We start from the raw sequence: 15,784 nt of genomic DNA, 5'->3' as shown, positions 1-15,784 counted from the left end.
GAACTATTTCTAGAATAAAAGAGACTGAAGAGATATAACAACTATGTGCCATGCTTGAAACTTGATTGTATCTTGATTTGTAAAAACCTATAAAGACATTTTTGGGATATCTGTGAAAATTTGGATGTGGGCTAGATAGTAAATAAAACTAGGAAATAATTATTCATTTTCTTAGGTGTGATAATGGCATTGTGGTTATGAAGGAGAATGTCTTTATTATCAAAAAACAAATTGATTTATTTCAGGATGAAATATCATGGATGTCTAGCATTTACTTTCAAATTATTTTGTAAAAAGCTTCACAAACTATATATGTAGATACATACATATAGAGCAAACATACCAAAATATTAATCTCTGGATCAAGGTGGTGGTAAACATCCCTGAGGCAGGGATGCAGGTTTTAATTCCCAAAAGGAATGGGGGAGGTTTTAGAGAGACAGAAACATTTTAACCCTTTTTCAGGCCATTCCCCCATTACACTCTTTCCTCTGTATTTCCTATAACTGAAAGTGTGCTCTAAAGGAGTAATTGGATTCAGGATAACATTTTGGCAATATGGCATAGGTATAGTCACATCAGTTCATTAAAGACAAAATCAGAAAACAGATATAATTTTGTGACAATCTAGATCTAATCACTTTTTAATGTTTTGAGGATATATATAGGTTAAGTCTAATTAGAAAACCTGAAATGTTAAAAAATCTGAAGCTTTTTCAGCAGTGTATGTATACACACGTAAAACACTGTTTTTTATTCTGCTTTTTCACTTAGTATTGGGGATGCCTTTCCTTGTCAGTAATTGTTCATTAGCATCAGTTTACTGGCTGCATGACATTCCATTGCAGATATGTCTCTTCGTGGTATGTTTAACTAGTCCTCCACTGTTGAGTGGTGCAATGAACATCTGTTGACACACATCTTTTGCTCATGTGTCTGATTATTTGGAAGGATAAGATTTCAGACTGTGGAAAGGGAGTAAGTGTAAATATGAGCAGAGGCACAGAGATCTAAAAGAATAAGGTGAGTACGGAAACAGTTGAATAGTTTACTTTGGGGCACAAGACACTGTAGGCGAGAAGGCTGGACAGACATGATGATCCTTGAATGGAAAAGGAGTTTAAGGAGACTTGATCTCATTTAAATCTTAAACGATGCCAGGTACTGTTCCTAACACTTTTTCATGTATTAGGTTTTTTAAATTGCAGGTACTATTATTCTCATCTATAGGCAAACAAACTGAGATACGAAGTTAAATTGCCCAAAGTTAACATCTAGTGATTAAAACCCATGTAGTCTGGCTCCAGACTATTAAACCCATTTTGCAGCAAAGGAACCATGCTGAGTTAAGCTGAAAACTGAGGTCTTTATGGGCTTCAAAACTTTCTGCAAAATAGTAGATGGTGACAGTAAAAATGAATATGGGCTCGATTTGTCCCTCCTACTCCCGAGAAAAGAAAGAAGCTTTAGTGGAGAACAGAGAAAACTTAAACAGATCCCTTATGCCCTCAATAAGAAGATATCCAACAGTTGGCATTGCTCCCTAAGACGGTCAGTTTGCCTGCACTGAACTGACTGGTAGTCAGGCTTCAACTGCGAGGAATTGAATTCCAAAAAGCGCGCGAGTCCCCAGACCAAAGAGCTTCCCGTCCCATAGCCGGTAGCAGCCAGCTCAGCAACAGCCTCCCCAGCCCGGGGCCGTGACGTCAGGGCCGGTTTTAGGCCCGCCTTCCGGGATCTCTCCGCGTCCGCACGCCCAGAATAACCGGCGAGGCGCGTCTTAGCCCCTCCCACTGCCCCGGATGTTAATGCAGAAGCTACCGCCTCCTCGGCCGGCCGGGGCACAGCCATTTTAATTCATATCTGAGTGGGCGGTGGCGATTGGTGTTGGCGGTCTGCCTCCGCTGGGCAGGGGGGAACTTTAGTGGTTTGGGGGTGGTTTTTAGTTTAATTTTTCCTTTCTAGCTTCCCACTGACGCCCAGTGTTCCCTTTCTAATCAGCTGAGGCCATGTCAGGAGACGGAGCCACGGAGCAGGTGAGGAAGGAGAGTGGTGGGGCCTCGTGGCGACCTCTTCTCTCCAAGTCTGTTCTTCCGACTGCCCCAGCCGTGTTCCCCTGAGAAAGGAATCAGGGGTCTAGTGAACCCAGGGGACAGAAAAATGATAGGAATGGGGAGCAACATCAGAGATGTAAAATTTCTCGACTTCCCTGTTTTAGGCGGTAATACGAACAAATACTTGATTTAGACAATAGCCGGGAGACTGCTTCGTGCCATTTAGATTCACGGGAATACTCCAGATGGGATGCGTTCCTTTGATAGCATTTGGTGTTAGGGTGGTTAAGAATTGATTATTTTAACGCGAACCGGCCGTTTTTAGAAAAACTTGAGAATGTTCCCCTACAGTTAAATATGTTGTATCCAGAAATAGGTTACTAGTTCTAGAAGTATTTGAGAGAAAACTAATCTGCAGAAATAGACTCTTGCGAGAGCGAATTAAGAAAGAAGCATTCTAGAAGTAAAGCGTGGTTGTGTTGAGGTTTTGGGAATTTTGAGGCTTTCTCGCTTCCTTTTCTCCCTAGTAGCCAGCATTTCATTTTCGTTTTTCCAGCTAAAAAAACGTTGCAGAATTTGCTAATTTGAAAAGAGAAGTGTGTCTTGGCCACTTGTAAATAAAAGCGTCTGTTTTAGTATTAGATGTGAGTGATATTTAAATATTTTAAAATTCAGGTTTTTAGATAACTGTGATTTGTTCCTTTTGCTCTTTGTGTTCAGAATTTTGTAGGATAGTATTTATCTTTTGGTGTGAAAGAGAAAACTAATATTTAAAAATGTCATTAATTTGTTTTTCAGTCTAAGTCCCAGTATGTTTAGATAAATACAGTTTTTAAAATGGAGGCTAGGTAGCCTGCAGAGTCTCAATTTCCTGAAATTTCCCATTGCCATAGCAACGACATACACTTAGATTTTCATTTTTCAAGTCCCCAGCTTATAACGTGGAAGCTGTTACTGGAGGTTGACAGAAATGAGGCAAAATAAGAGTTCCTATTTTATAGTCTTGGGTGACTGTAAATTTCATTATGTGGGCAAAGTTTGGCTAAACTGAGTTTTGTGTTTGCTCCAGGACTGATTTCAGTCCTGAAATCTTCACAATGATTACATTTTACATACAGTTAGGATGCCCAGGAATGCAAAGCCTTATAATTATTATATCGAAACTTTATTTTACCTACCCCTTTCTGACTAGTATTTTGTCATCTGAAAGTGAAGGAGGAATGATGTACAGAGATTTCATTGGAAGTTACTGAAATTCATTGTTATTTCTAAAATTTACCTAAAATTGTAAAGATACAAAATGTTGCCATGACCTTGAATATTTTAGAATTCCAGGTGTGGGGTTTTAATAGGGACAGGTGGTGATGAAAATTTACAGAAAAAAAATTTCCCCCCGGAGTATACCTTGCTTGATGTATAAAGATAATGGTCAGTGAAAATCTAGGGGAAAGGAGAGTACCTAAAATGAGCTGAAATCATGGATGAGAAAAAGATTCAACAAAATTAAAGAATAAAAAAAAAAATTCCAAAACCACTCTGAATCAAGGATTTGCTTTGGAAAGACGCCAGGGGATGGAGTGGACAAACAATCCTACAAGATATGAGGAGTAGATTCCTTTGGCCTTTTAGTAGCACTTATGCTCAAGTGTGTACAATAAACCTGATGATGTCTTAAATTTGTTACTAACAAATATGGATGGTCGTTTCTCGGTAATGAGATTTGTGCCTTCTGAAAGAGGGAAATGATTGTAGACAAGCAAAATCACTGCTAAGGTTTATTGCTGTAATTTTTTTTACTCCCGTAAGGAAGTTTAATTTTGCACTTAGCTATTTACCTTACAGCATTCAAGGATATTCTTCTGAAGCTCCTTGTTTACTGTTTTCACTTGTTCAACGATGACAAAAGTTTGTGCATATAGGTTTCTTCCCCCCAACAAACACATATGGTTTCTTTGTAGAATTATGGTTATATTTTTATTTCATGGCGGTTTTTTTTTTTTACTGCTTGGTTCAAGTTTTGATCTCATTCTTTCTTAGCTCCACTGTGCATTACTCTTGCAGCATTTAATATGCTTTTGTTCAGTTCTTCCATTGAGTTTTGAACTTTCTGAGTTGAAGAGACTGCCGTACTCATCTTTACATATTAAAAACCTAGGAAATACTATTTTGATACTTAAAGGTGTTTGGTAAATGAATGGATTAATTTTGCATTTAGGCTATATGCAGTACATTACAAATTCCTCAAAGAATTTAAACTGTTGGGGAGATAGGTGCATAAGTGATTAATATAAAATAAAATGTTTGGGGCATAAGAATGGGTGGTTTTTAAAGTTTTGTTGGATAAGAGGTGGTAGAGAAAGAAATGAGTTCGGCCAAGTCAATTCATATGCACCTTTAACCTAAAATTTTCTTTCTATACTCTTGTCTTTTAGAAATAACAATTGATCTTTTAAACAATATATAGCCTGTCCTAGAATTAGGAAGGCCTAAAATGCAAACAAAATGGTCCTAACTTTGGAAAAACTACATAACTTGAAGAAGCACAAATTAATTGCCAATAGTTCTCAACAAAGAGGAATATTCAGAGCATAAATCAGTGTTTTTCTTTTAGTGAAAGATAAGTTTGAGAAGATTTAGAAAATATATAGTTATTAATGAAGAAAGGAAGTTGAAACACCCACAGTCCTGAAACCTGGTTTATTTTGTTGGGTAACCACTGGTACTTAAAAACTGTTCAGAAGTAACAGCGTTGTCAAACAATTTTAAAGTCAAGGTGCCTGTGTGTTGGGGGTTAGCAGAAGGGAGGGAAAGAGCCAAGTATGTATGTTGGACAGTATCTGTTTTTAACAAAATGTTTTTGTAATAGCCTTTCCTACTTTTCCCCCTCTTTATTTGAAGTGATATTTAGTATAATAGTTTGGGGCAGGCAAATTGATTTAAACTTTATTGTTAATATTGCTTAGGTAGGAAAACTGGACTATGTGGATGGAATACTCTATTTGGCAATAATTGTTCCTAAGGGAAATTGATCTGTGCTGACGAAATGAGAGTATTCTTAGAGGCACGACAGAAATGTAGTGTGTTAGGAGAGATTACATTCCTTCAAGATTAGATGGTTTCAGGGAATACAGGAGTATACTTCCTAAGTAGACCATCAGAAGGGCAAAACCTGTATTTGGATGTTTGTACCTATTAATTGAACAATTGCCAAAAGCAATTGATGGTTTAAGTTTTTCTACCATGTCTCTAAATCTTTATTTTTCTTTAGATAGGACCTACCTGTGTATTTGAGTCTTTTTGGTTTGTTTTGTTGGACAGTTGGTAATGATGTGAGAATTGATCTAAAAAAGGATTTGAGTCAGCAATTGCTTAAACTATTTTTAGATTAATGGACAACTTAGGAGACACAGTAAATATTGAATAAAATCAGAAGGGCAAAACTATCCTAATTGATTTTTTTTTTAATGTTTGACTTAATTTATCTAGTGAATTAATACCTGGGCTACCCTTGGTTGAAAAAATTCATATCTTTCAAATTCTAAAAGGTTAAGATTTTTAGAAAAATCTTGTAACGATTTGTTTCCTAGGGGATGAATAAGTTAAGTTTAATAAGAAATAATGGTATTTATAGTTATTTGAACCAATACCTTAAGCCTAGATCTTTTTGTTTAAAATTTTTGAATTGTTTGCATGGTCTTTGGAAGAGTTGAAGGGATTGTATCATAGTGAAGGATACACTTTCAGTTTCTTTCACAACAAATATCTAGTAGAGTTTGGTTACATTAGTATAGGAACAGAGAATTAAGCTGGTATCCTGTCCTAAAGTGACACTTGTTACAGAATGTATTCTCTAGGAATATTAATTGGTTCAGTTAAGTTACTCCTCTTAGAAAGTCTTGCAGAGTGCTACTGTGGTCTGCTTTTAATTTTGAAAAAAGTTAATTACAGAGAGAGTCTTAAGACTTCAAATGTATAGCATAGCAGTTTTCTTAATATTTTGGCAGAACGTTTAATTGGAATGACTTAGGTCTGATGGCACCTTATTTGTAAGGAAACATGACATTTGGAAAACTTATTTACAGAATAAATAGATTAGGTAGTATTTCTTAAAATGGAGTCCATGGCCCATTTGCATCATAACTGGTTAGGTGCTTTATAAAGGTATAGATGTCTAGATTCCATTTTTAAACCTACTATATCAGGTTCTATAAGTGTGGCTGAGAATCTTCATTTGAAAGAATTACCACAAATGCTTTTTATGTAAATTAAAGCTTGCATACCACTGAGTTAGAGAGGATCCCTGGACCTTAAAAGTTGTTTTTAAATACATTCTTGCTAAATAAGCAGAGAAAAAAATTGCAGATAATCTGAGGATAGTATGTTAATGATTTTCCTGCATGCTTGTCCCCTGCTCCCATTATATTTAGGTAATCTTTACCTTATGAGAAATACTCATTACAAAACCAAGGTTGAGACATAGTTTGGTGTGTATCACTTGTATTTAACTGATCCCTCTTTTAACTTGATTTCAGTATGACCGCCTAGCATAACACCCTTCCAGTTTACCATGAAAATAGCTATTTGGAGAAAGAACTACTTTTTTTTTTTTTTTTTTTTTCCTGTTTTACCACCCTGGTGGGAATGGGAAGAAGAAATTATATTATTTATTTATTTATTTTTCCCCTTCAACTCTAGAGGGAGAGTTAGAAGAAATATTAATTTTTTCAAGCTTTAGTATAATAGTGTCTGTCACCTCTTCATACTTCATCCTCCTATTAACAACCCCCCAATAAAACTTAAGGGCCCATATAGAAACAAAGTGGCCTGGAGTTTCAATAAAGCATAATTCAGAGTTTTCCAGAGGGTTTCTCACCTATCCACAATTATATGAGAAGGCTATTGAAAATGCTCATTCTTCCCTTTTCCAACTGCACAACAGGTTGAAAGCAGAAGCAGGTAATTTCTATCAGCCAGACATTAAAAAGATCATAAAATTATAAAATAGTGTTCTTCTTTTCATTATTTTCTTTTGTTTTGGAAAAATTTTTAAAATACTTATATTGATATTTAAGAAATTTATTTTTAAATGAATGAAATACTGTTTTTTTGTTTTAATTTCTAATGTAAATATTGATTGATATAACCCACATCTGTTTGAAAAATCCCTTTGGGTTCCCCAGTTTTTAAGGTTATAAAATGATCCTTTACAAAAAGTTTATGAATAGTTAGAATAGTGCATGGTGCCTTTGAAGCCAAGATAATAAGTTTTTTTGTTTGTTTGTTTGTTTGAGACAGGGTCTCACTCTCTGTTGCTCCTGCTAGAGTGCAGTAGTGTTATAGTTCACTGCAACCTCAAACTCTTGGGCTCAAGCGATCTTCCTGCCTCAGCCTCCCAAGTAACTGAGGCTACAGTCACACTCCACCACTCCTGGCTAATTTTTCTATTTTTTGTAGAGATGGGTTCTTGCTCAGGCTAATCTCAAACTCCTGGCCTCAAATGATCTTTTTGCCTCAGCCTCCCAAAGTGCTGGGATTACAGTTGTGAGCCACTGTGCCTGGGCATAAATAATAATTTTTTAAAACCCAGTTTAAAAATGGGCAAAGGTCTGGGCATGGTGGCTAACGCCTGTAAGCATTAGCACTTTGGGAGGCTGAGTTAAGGATCACTTGAGGTCAGGAGTTGGAGACCAGCCTGAGCAAGAATGAGAGCCCATCTTTACAAAAAATAGCTGGGTGTGGTGGCACTTGCCTGTAGTCCCAGCTTGTTGGGAGGCTGAGGCAGGAGAATCCCTTGAGCCAAGGAGTTTGAGGTTGCAACGACTTGTGATGACGCTACTGCACTCTAGCCTGGGCAGCAGAGCAAGACCCTGTCTCCAAAAAAAAAAAAAAAAAAGCAAAGGATCTGAGCAGACATTTCTCCAAAGAAGATGTATAAATGGCCAATAAGAACATTAAAATATGCTCAACTTTGATAACCACCAGGGAAATGTAAATGAAAACCACAGGCAGGTACTACATCACACCCACTAGGATGGCTATAATCAAAAAGATAGACAATAACAAATGTGGAGAAATTGGAGCCCTCATACATTGCTGATGGGAGTGTAAAATGGTGCAGTCACTTGGAAAACAGTCTGACAGTTCTTCAAAAATGTTAAACATAGAGTTACCAGCTGACTTAACAATTCCATTTGTAGGTATATACCCAAGAAAAAAGAAAATGCACAAAATGAACTCCACAAAAAACTTGTACAATAATGCTCATAGCAGCATTATTCATAGTAGGCAGAAACTGAAAATAATCCAAGGTCCATCAGCTGATGGATGAATAAATAAAATGTAGGATATCCATATAATGGAATATTACTCAGCATTCAAAAGTACTTGATACATGCCAAAATATGAACTTTAAAAGCATTGTGTTAATTGAAAGCCAGAAACAGAATACATTGTATGATTACATGAAGTATTAACACATCCATAGAGACAAAAGGTAGATTAGTGGTTGCCTAGGGCTTGGGGATTGGAGGGATATGAGAATGACTGCTAATGAACACAGGTTTCTTTTTGGGGTGATAAAATGTTTTAAAATTTGTGTGGTTGCACAACTCTGAATATGTTCGTAAATAAAAACCATTGAATTGGCCGGGCGCGGTGGCTCACACCTGTAATCCTAGCCCACTGGGAGGCCGAGGCGAGTGGATCGCTCAAGGTCAGGAGTTCGAGACCAGTCTGAGCGAGACCCCGTCTCTACTAAAAATAGAAATAAAAATTATCTGGACAACTAAAAATATATACAAAAAAAAATTAGCCAGGCATGGTGGTGCATGCCTGTAGTCCCAGCTACTCGGGAGGCTGAGGCAGGAGGATTGCTTAAGCCCAGGAGTTTGAGGTTGCTGTGAGCTAGGCTGACGCCACGGCACTCACTCTAGCCCGGGCAACAAAGCGAGACTCTGTCTCAAAAAAAAAAAAAAACCATTGAATTATATACTTTAAATGAGCAGATTGTATGGTATATGAATTGTGTCTCCATGAAGCCAGGACAAAAAAAATTTTAAAGGTTAAACACATATTATACTTATGCTACCTCCAGAGTTTTAGCCAGTTGTACATGTGTTGCTGTTCACAGAGAAAATAAAATAGAAGGGGTGTGTGTGTTTGTGTGAGAGGGAGAGAAAAGAAAACAGAAAATTAAGTAATTGGTAATGTGCATGCCTTGAGAACTAGTCCAGTTTTTGTTTTACTCAGTTGATTTGGGGCCCCATCTTCTCCCCATTAACATCTCCTGAAGAATGATATTGGGATCATAGGTTATTATTCCAAAGGCAAAAGCTGGATTTTGATAGTTTCTTGTAGTAATAAGTTGTTGGAATATGTAAGCATGGGACAGCTGTTCTTTTGCTACAGTAAGCAGAGTTATGACCTCAGTCCATTACAGATGGGCTACTGGAAACTTGCCCTATGTTTTCTTAAAGTGACCTATTCCCTTGCTCTGGCAACAGAGTCAGGAAATAATAATACAGTTCCATTCCTTATGGAGGCCCAGTATCTCTTCTTGTGGATGCTAGAAAATTGTTCAATTTGCCTTTGCTGTATAGCAATATGATTACCAGGCCAGAAAACAAAAATGCTGCACCCTCAGACTTGGCTATCTAACTGCTAGTTCATTGCTGTAAGGTTGAAAGGCTTTTTCTTTCTTTTTTTTTTTCTTTTTTTTTGAGAGATTGGATTTGTTCTGTCACCCAGACTGGAGTGTAGTGCATCGTCATAGCTCGCTGCAACCTCTTGAACTCCTGGACTCAAGTGAACCTCCTGCCTCAGCCTCCCAAGTAGCTGGGACCACAGGCGAGCGCCACCATGTGTGGCTAATTTTTTTATATATATATATATATATATATATATATATATATATATATATATTTTTTTTTAGAGATGGGGTCTTGCTGTCTTGCCCAGGCTGGTATTGAATTCCTGGTCTCAAGCGATCCTCCCATTTTGCCCACTTTGGCCTCCCACAGTGCTGGGATCATAGATGCGAGCCACCATGCCCGGCCTTATTGTGGGAATTAAATGTGGCCATAACTATGACTTTGACATAAATATTCAAAATATTGTTTGCACTCATCACTGGACTGGCCACTAGAGCTTGTTATTTGGTGTGTTCAGTATATATTAATAAAACTTTGGAAGCCCACCCGATGGCAAGCACCTGTAATCCCAGGCTGAGGCAGGAGGATTGCTTAAGACCAGGAGTTTGGGGCTAGCAACATAGTGAAACTCTCTCTTTAAAAAAGAAGCGAAACAAAACTTTGTTTTAAAAATATTTTGAAAATTATATTTCTATATAATTGATTTCATTTGAAATCCTGCAGAATTTATTTTGTGTATTTAAGAACATTCTGAGAAAGAGCCCCTAGGCTTCATTAGACTGCAGAAAGTTTCTGTGGCACCAAAAGAAGAGTTGGGAACTAGAGAGCTATGGTTTTCAACTAGGGATGCTGCACATTAAAACCACCTGGAGAGTTTTTAAGACTCTTCCTTCCCTTAGGTGATTCTAATACACTGCTGAGGGTGAGAATCACTAAAGGGATGGCTTATTTTATTGAATAAGGAGGCATCTATATGTCTTGTTGTGATTATGCTTGGTCTAATACTGGATTCTTCTGAGTTTCTCTGTTCTTTTACAGATTACGTGGTATGTGCTATCTAATTTGGTAGGTTAATTTTCAGTGAGCAGGTCTTGAGCTGCAGAAGGATTATCAGTGAATACTGTAAGGTAATTTAAATAGCTCTCCAAATGCAAAATTAAACTTCCTTACAGGAGTAAAAAAAAAAATACAGCGGTAAACCTTAGCAGTGATTTCACTTGTCTACAATCATTTCCCTCTTGCAAAGAGCACAGATCACAAATCTTGGTACTAAGAGAAATTAGTACTATTTTTTAGTGACAAATTAAGGATATTATCAGGTTTATTGTACACATTTGAGCTTAAATGCTACTAAAAGGCCAAAAAACCCTACTACTCATATCTTGTAGGATTGTTTGTCCATCCCCTTCCCTGGCATCTTTCCAAAGCAAATCCTTGATTCAGAGTGGTTTTGGAGTTTTGTTACCACTGATTAAAGCAATTCAAGTATAATTGGCTGGTTTTAGTTCTTGTGTCAATTTTACTTCTTAATTTACTATTATCATTTTATAATTGGTATCGCACAACTAAAATTATAGTTTACTTAAAATTTAAGTTTATCTTTTCAAGAAGTAAACCGTTGGAAAGAATTCTTAATTTTGTTGTATCCCAAGAGCCACTTCAACAGTGTCTGGCACATAGTAGGCACTGAATGAATATTTCTCGGGTGAATAGTAAAAATTCAGACCAGAAGGGTACACAACAGTGTAAAGTAAGTGTATGTGTTGTGTGTGTGTCTCCCCTGCTCACCCTTGCTTTTTTTTTTTTAACTAATATGGAGATTGTTCCATGTTGCTACCTGCTCGCCCTTGTTGTTTGTAGTGATTACAAATTCCATAATTTAATTGGCCCTTTTGTACATAGTTATTTAAATTATTTCCATCTTACACAACTACAGTCTAGCAGCTGACTACCTTCCAGTGTACATCTCTGTGTACATGTGCAGTAGGGTAAGTTGCTAGAGTTGAAATTTAGGGTGAGACATTCATACTAAATTTTAATCAGTATTGCTAGTTGCCCCTGCCAGCAATTCGAGAATGTTTGTTTCTACAAATTCTTGCCTATGCAATCTTAAGTATAAAATGTTTGATTTCTGTCTTGTGGTTTACATTTGCATTCCTTTTGAGTGTTTAAAAAGTTAATTCTTTTTCTATAAACTCTTTATATACTTTGCCCTTTTTTTTTTTTTTGAGTCACTGGTCTTTTATTGACTGGACTTCATACTAACACATTTAGTACTTTGTCATATGTGTTGGAGATTTTTGTTAAAGTTTGTCTTTTGACTTTGATTTTGACACTTTTCTCATGCACAAATTTAAACTTTTTATGTAATTGAGTTTTCTTCAAAGGCTTCTGAAGAGCCTTTCCCATGCAAAGATAAATTTCACCATATTTTCCTCTAGTTCTTTCTTGTGTTTTTGTTTTTAACATTTAAAGCTTTGATCTTTCTTAAATTTATTTTGGTAGAAAAGGCAAATTTGGAATTCAACTTTATTTTGATTAAGTTGACTTACAGTTATTCTAACAGGTGACTAGTTATTCTATCACCATTTATTGAATAATGCACCATTCCAGTATGAAACGCCACCTTTATTATTTGCTGATTTTCCATTTGCCAGTTTTCCTGAACTGTCCTGGTCCAATGTTTGGATTGTCACCCTTACCAAACTGTAGTTTTGTATGGGGGTGGAGCTAGTAGTCCTTTATAACTTCTTTTCTGGTTTTAGTTCCCTGAGCAAGCTATTCATAAAGTTCTTGTATATTTAGTAAGATATTCTAATTTTGATTCAAAGTAGAGTATTCTTTTAAAATATGTTTTTCTTTCTAAATAAATGAATACCACGTACAAGCTAATTTATTTCAAAGAAGTGAGTTTATTTCTCCTGGGTAATTTTTTTTTTCTAAACAGATGACTTTAAACTTTTCCAAACTGGTGTTTTGACAGACTTGTTCCATGAGATATTAATTCCACTTAAAAGGGGGGAGGGGAAGTGATAGGGACAATGCTTCCCTATCTGTGCTTGAATATTATCACTATTTATTACCATATTATAGATTTCAAGAAGTCCTGGAAAAAAGGCAAAGCAAAACTTTAACATTTATCTGACTTACGTGAATATTACATTCATCTTGTGGTACACAGTAGTATTCTGAACAATTTGAGAAGTAATACTTGTATTTATGCCTCAGGTGCTAGCTATTATTTTAAGCATTTTTTTAAGATTAAATTTGTATAATAAAAATAAAACTACCTTATTAAAGGATTTGGGAAATGTTAAATGAGGAAAAAATCACCTGTACTTCCAGTAGCTATCTCCCAAGCATGACCACTCTAAGCATATTATTATGTTTTTAAAATCTCTCATTGGAGATTTCTTTTGTAGTTTTCATTATGCTGTATGTACAGTTTGTGAATCATGTTTTTAAAATTTTTTACATAAAAATAAAAGTTTCCATGTCATTTCATGCTTTTTCTTTGTGGCTCAGGATGAATGCTCTGGCAGCAGTGTTTCTCAAAGTTGGTCCAGGGACCCTAGGGATTCCTAAAACTTTCTGGGGATCTGGGAGTTCACACTATCTCATAATAAATCTAAGACATTATTTGCCTTTTTCACTCTTAATGTCCCTTTTATGTACAGTGGAACTTTTCAGCATCTATGTTATGTGTTATGGCAGCAGATTGAATGCAGAAGCTGATATGAAAATCCAGCTGCTTTTTATTAAGTCATTCATTAAACAGATTTGCAAATGTGTAAAACAAAGACATTCTTCTTACTGAATTTTTAAAGTTATTTTCCATAAAAAACATGTTAATATGTAAAAAATTTTATTTCTAAATCAGTGAATATTTAAAATTTTTCCAATTTTAATTTCTAATAGGGTATTGATATAACTCATATGAAAGCTTTTTGTGGTCCTTAACAATTTTTAAATGTGTGAAGGAGTCCTGAGACCATAAAGTTTGAGAACTGCTGTTTTGCAGCATTTAATATAAAATAGGTTTATTTGAATAAAAAATATGTGATTTTATTCTTTTTATGCAAGTGACTTCTGATAATAAAGTACATTCATCCCTTAGTATCTGTGGGGGGTTGTTTCCAGGCCCCCCCCACTTGGATACCAAAATCCACATATGCTCAAATGTCTTATATAAAATGGTGTAGTATTTGCATATAACCTACGTGCATTTTCCTCTATGCTTTAAATCATCTCTAGATTACTTATACTATCTAAGTCAATAGAAATGCTATATAAATATTTGTTATACTGTAGTGTTTAGGAAATAATGACAAGATTAAAAAGACTGTACATGTTTAGTACAGACACAGTCATCCTTTTTTATCCCCTGGAATATTTTTGATCTACTGTTGGTTGAATCCAAGGATTTGGAACCCACAGATATGGAGGGATGACTGTATACATAGATTCCAGAAAACAGTTCTCTTTTATAAGAGGATATTTTTGTGCTTTATAATGTGACATTGCATCTAGGGACTGATATATTGTTCTTAAATGAAGTTAGGCATGAGATTTTTCAAGCAGTAACTTCAGTTCGTTATTATTTTTTTCCCCAGGCAGCTGAGTATGTCCCAGAGAAGGTGAAGAAAGCCGAAAAGAAATTAGAAGAGAATCCATATGACCTTGATGCTTGGAGCATTCTCATTCGAGAGGCACAGGTTTAGTGATATAGGATTACATTTCCTTCTCTATGGGTCCAATCACACTACTTGGTTCTGCAGTAAATAATATTTTCATAATCTTAACATTGTAAATGCTGTTTATTGGTTTTCAATTTTAGAATCAACCTATAGACAAAGCACGGAAGACTTATGAACGCCTTGTTGCCCAGTTCCCCAGTTCTGGCAGATTCTGGAAACTGTACATTGAAGCAGAGGTTACTATTTTATTTTATTTTTTCTTATATAGCATCTGATGGGAATTGCAGCATACACTATAGTGATATAAAACAAGTTAGGAACATAGCACAACTAGGACAAGGAGGATTTAAATGTCTCTTGCCTTTATTTTGTAAAATAGATATGAAGGGGTAATTAAAATGAATTTTTGAAATTTGGGTCTTTTACAAGCTGATGATTGTTGCATTTTGGAATTGCAACAACATTAAAACAGTTTCAATGGTATTGGAGTGCTTTAGCCTTTTATTTACTTGTCATGTGTCAATTTATTGCCTCCTGTGTCATTTATTTAGAACTCATTTTTCTTTTTATTCCTACTTACAAACTAATATGAATGGGATTATATGAAAATACAGAAATGTTAGTTTTTCATAGGATATTTTGAGTGTCTGGTGAAATGAAACATTTTAAAGAAAAGAATTATTTCAAATTATAATTTTGTGAAAATGCATGGTTTGTCAATGTAAGCACTTCAATAATTTAAAGTTTTTTTCTGTAAGATAAAGTTTACATTATGCAGGAATAAGCTAATGTGACTCAAACCTGTTTAATGGTAATTTACCTAATGATACTTTGAATTTTTTTTCTTGCTTTTTATCTGTCTTGAAATTTGAAGTCGGGCATGTTTATTTTAAAGAGTAAGGATCCCATTCTTGATTATGATTAGAAGGAAAATGTTAATTTTTGAAGACTGGAATTAGCAGTAAAAAATGATAATAAAGTGTTACGTGTTGCTAACAGTTGGCACCAACTAATCATTTTAAGGTTATAAATTAATGGGATGAAAAGGGTAACATGGAAATAATTGATACCCACATTAATCTGAAAACAATATCCATTTCTTTTTGTAACTTATTTATAATACTTATGCATTACTTATTTTTAATATTAATTTTTATAATATAAATTCTCAAAATAATCAAGTACACTGCAGCCTCAACATAACATTTCCACCATAGCTGAAATTTTATCATATGTAGGTCTTCTATTAATATTTTGGACCTTTACAAAGGGCTTTAGTTATCCGTAGTACTGAATAGACTTTAGCACAACACAGTGTCACCTGTGATGTGTCCTCAGAATGGACCCAATGAGCAGCAGATTTAAATAGAGGCTACAGTGTACT

At 35.5% G+C, this 15,784-nt stretch overlaps 1 protein-coding gene across 3 annotated transcripts in view; it reads left to right on the top strand.

Moving 5' to 3' along the window:
- The first annotated feature begins 1,819 nt into the window (after nt 1-1,819).
- Nucleotides 1,820-15,784, top strand: part of CSTF3 (cleavage stimulation factor subunit 3) — a 67,681-nt gene continuing 53,716 nt past the window's right edge. The window contains exons 1-3 of one of the 3 annotated variants that reach the window (XM_045557750.1): nt 1,820-2,036; nt 14,317-14,418; nt 14,541-14,636. In XM_045557750.1, coding sequence (XP_045413706.1) covers nt 2,010-2,036; nt 14,317-14,418; nt 14,541-14,636 — 225 coding nt within the window. In that variant the 5' untranslated portion in view covers nt 1,820-2,009. Of the gene's footprint in view, nt 2,037-14,316; nt 14,419-14,540; nt 14,637-15,784 lie in introns of those variants that run through there. The other 2 variants (XM_045557752.1, XM_045557751.1) reach the window with 2 other exon arrangements.

The sequence above is a fragment of the Lemur catta genome, chromosome 7, assembly GCF_020740605.2.
Source record: "Lemur catta isolate mLemCat1 chromosome 7, mLemCat1.pri, whole genome shotgun sequence".
NCBI lineage: Eukaryota > Metazoa > Chordata > Mammalia > Primates > Lemuridae > Lemur > Lemur catta.
This window is presented reverse-complemented; position numbering and strand designations above follow the sequence as displayed.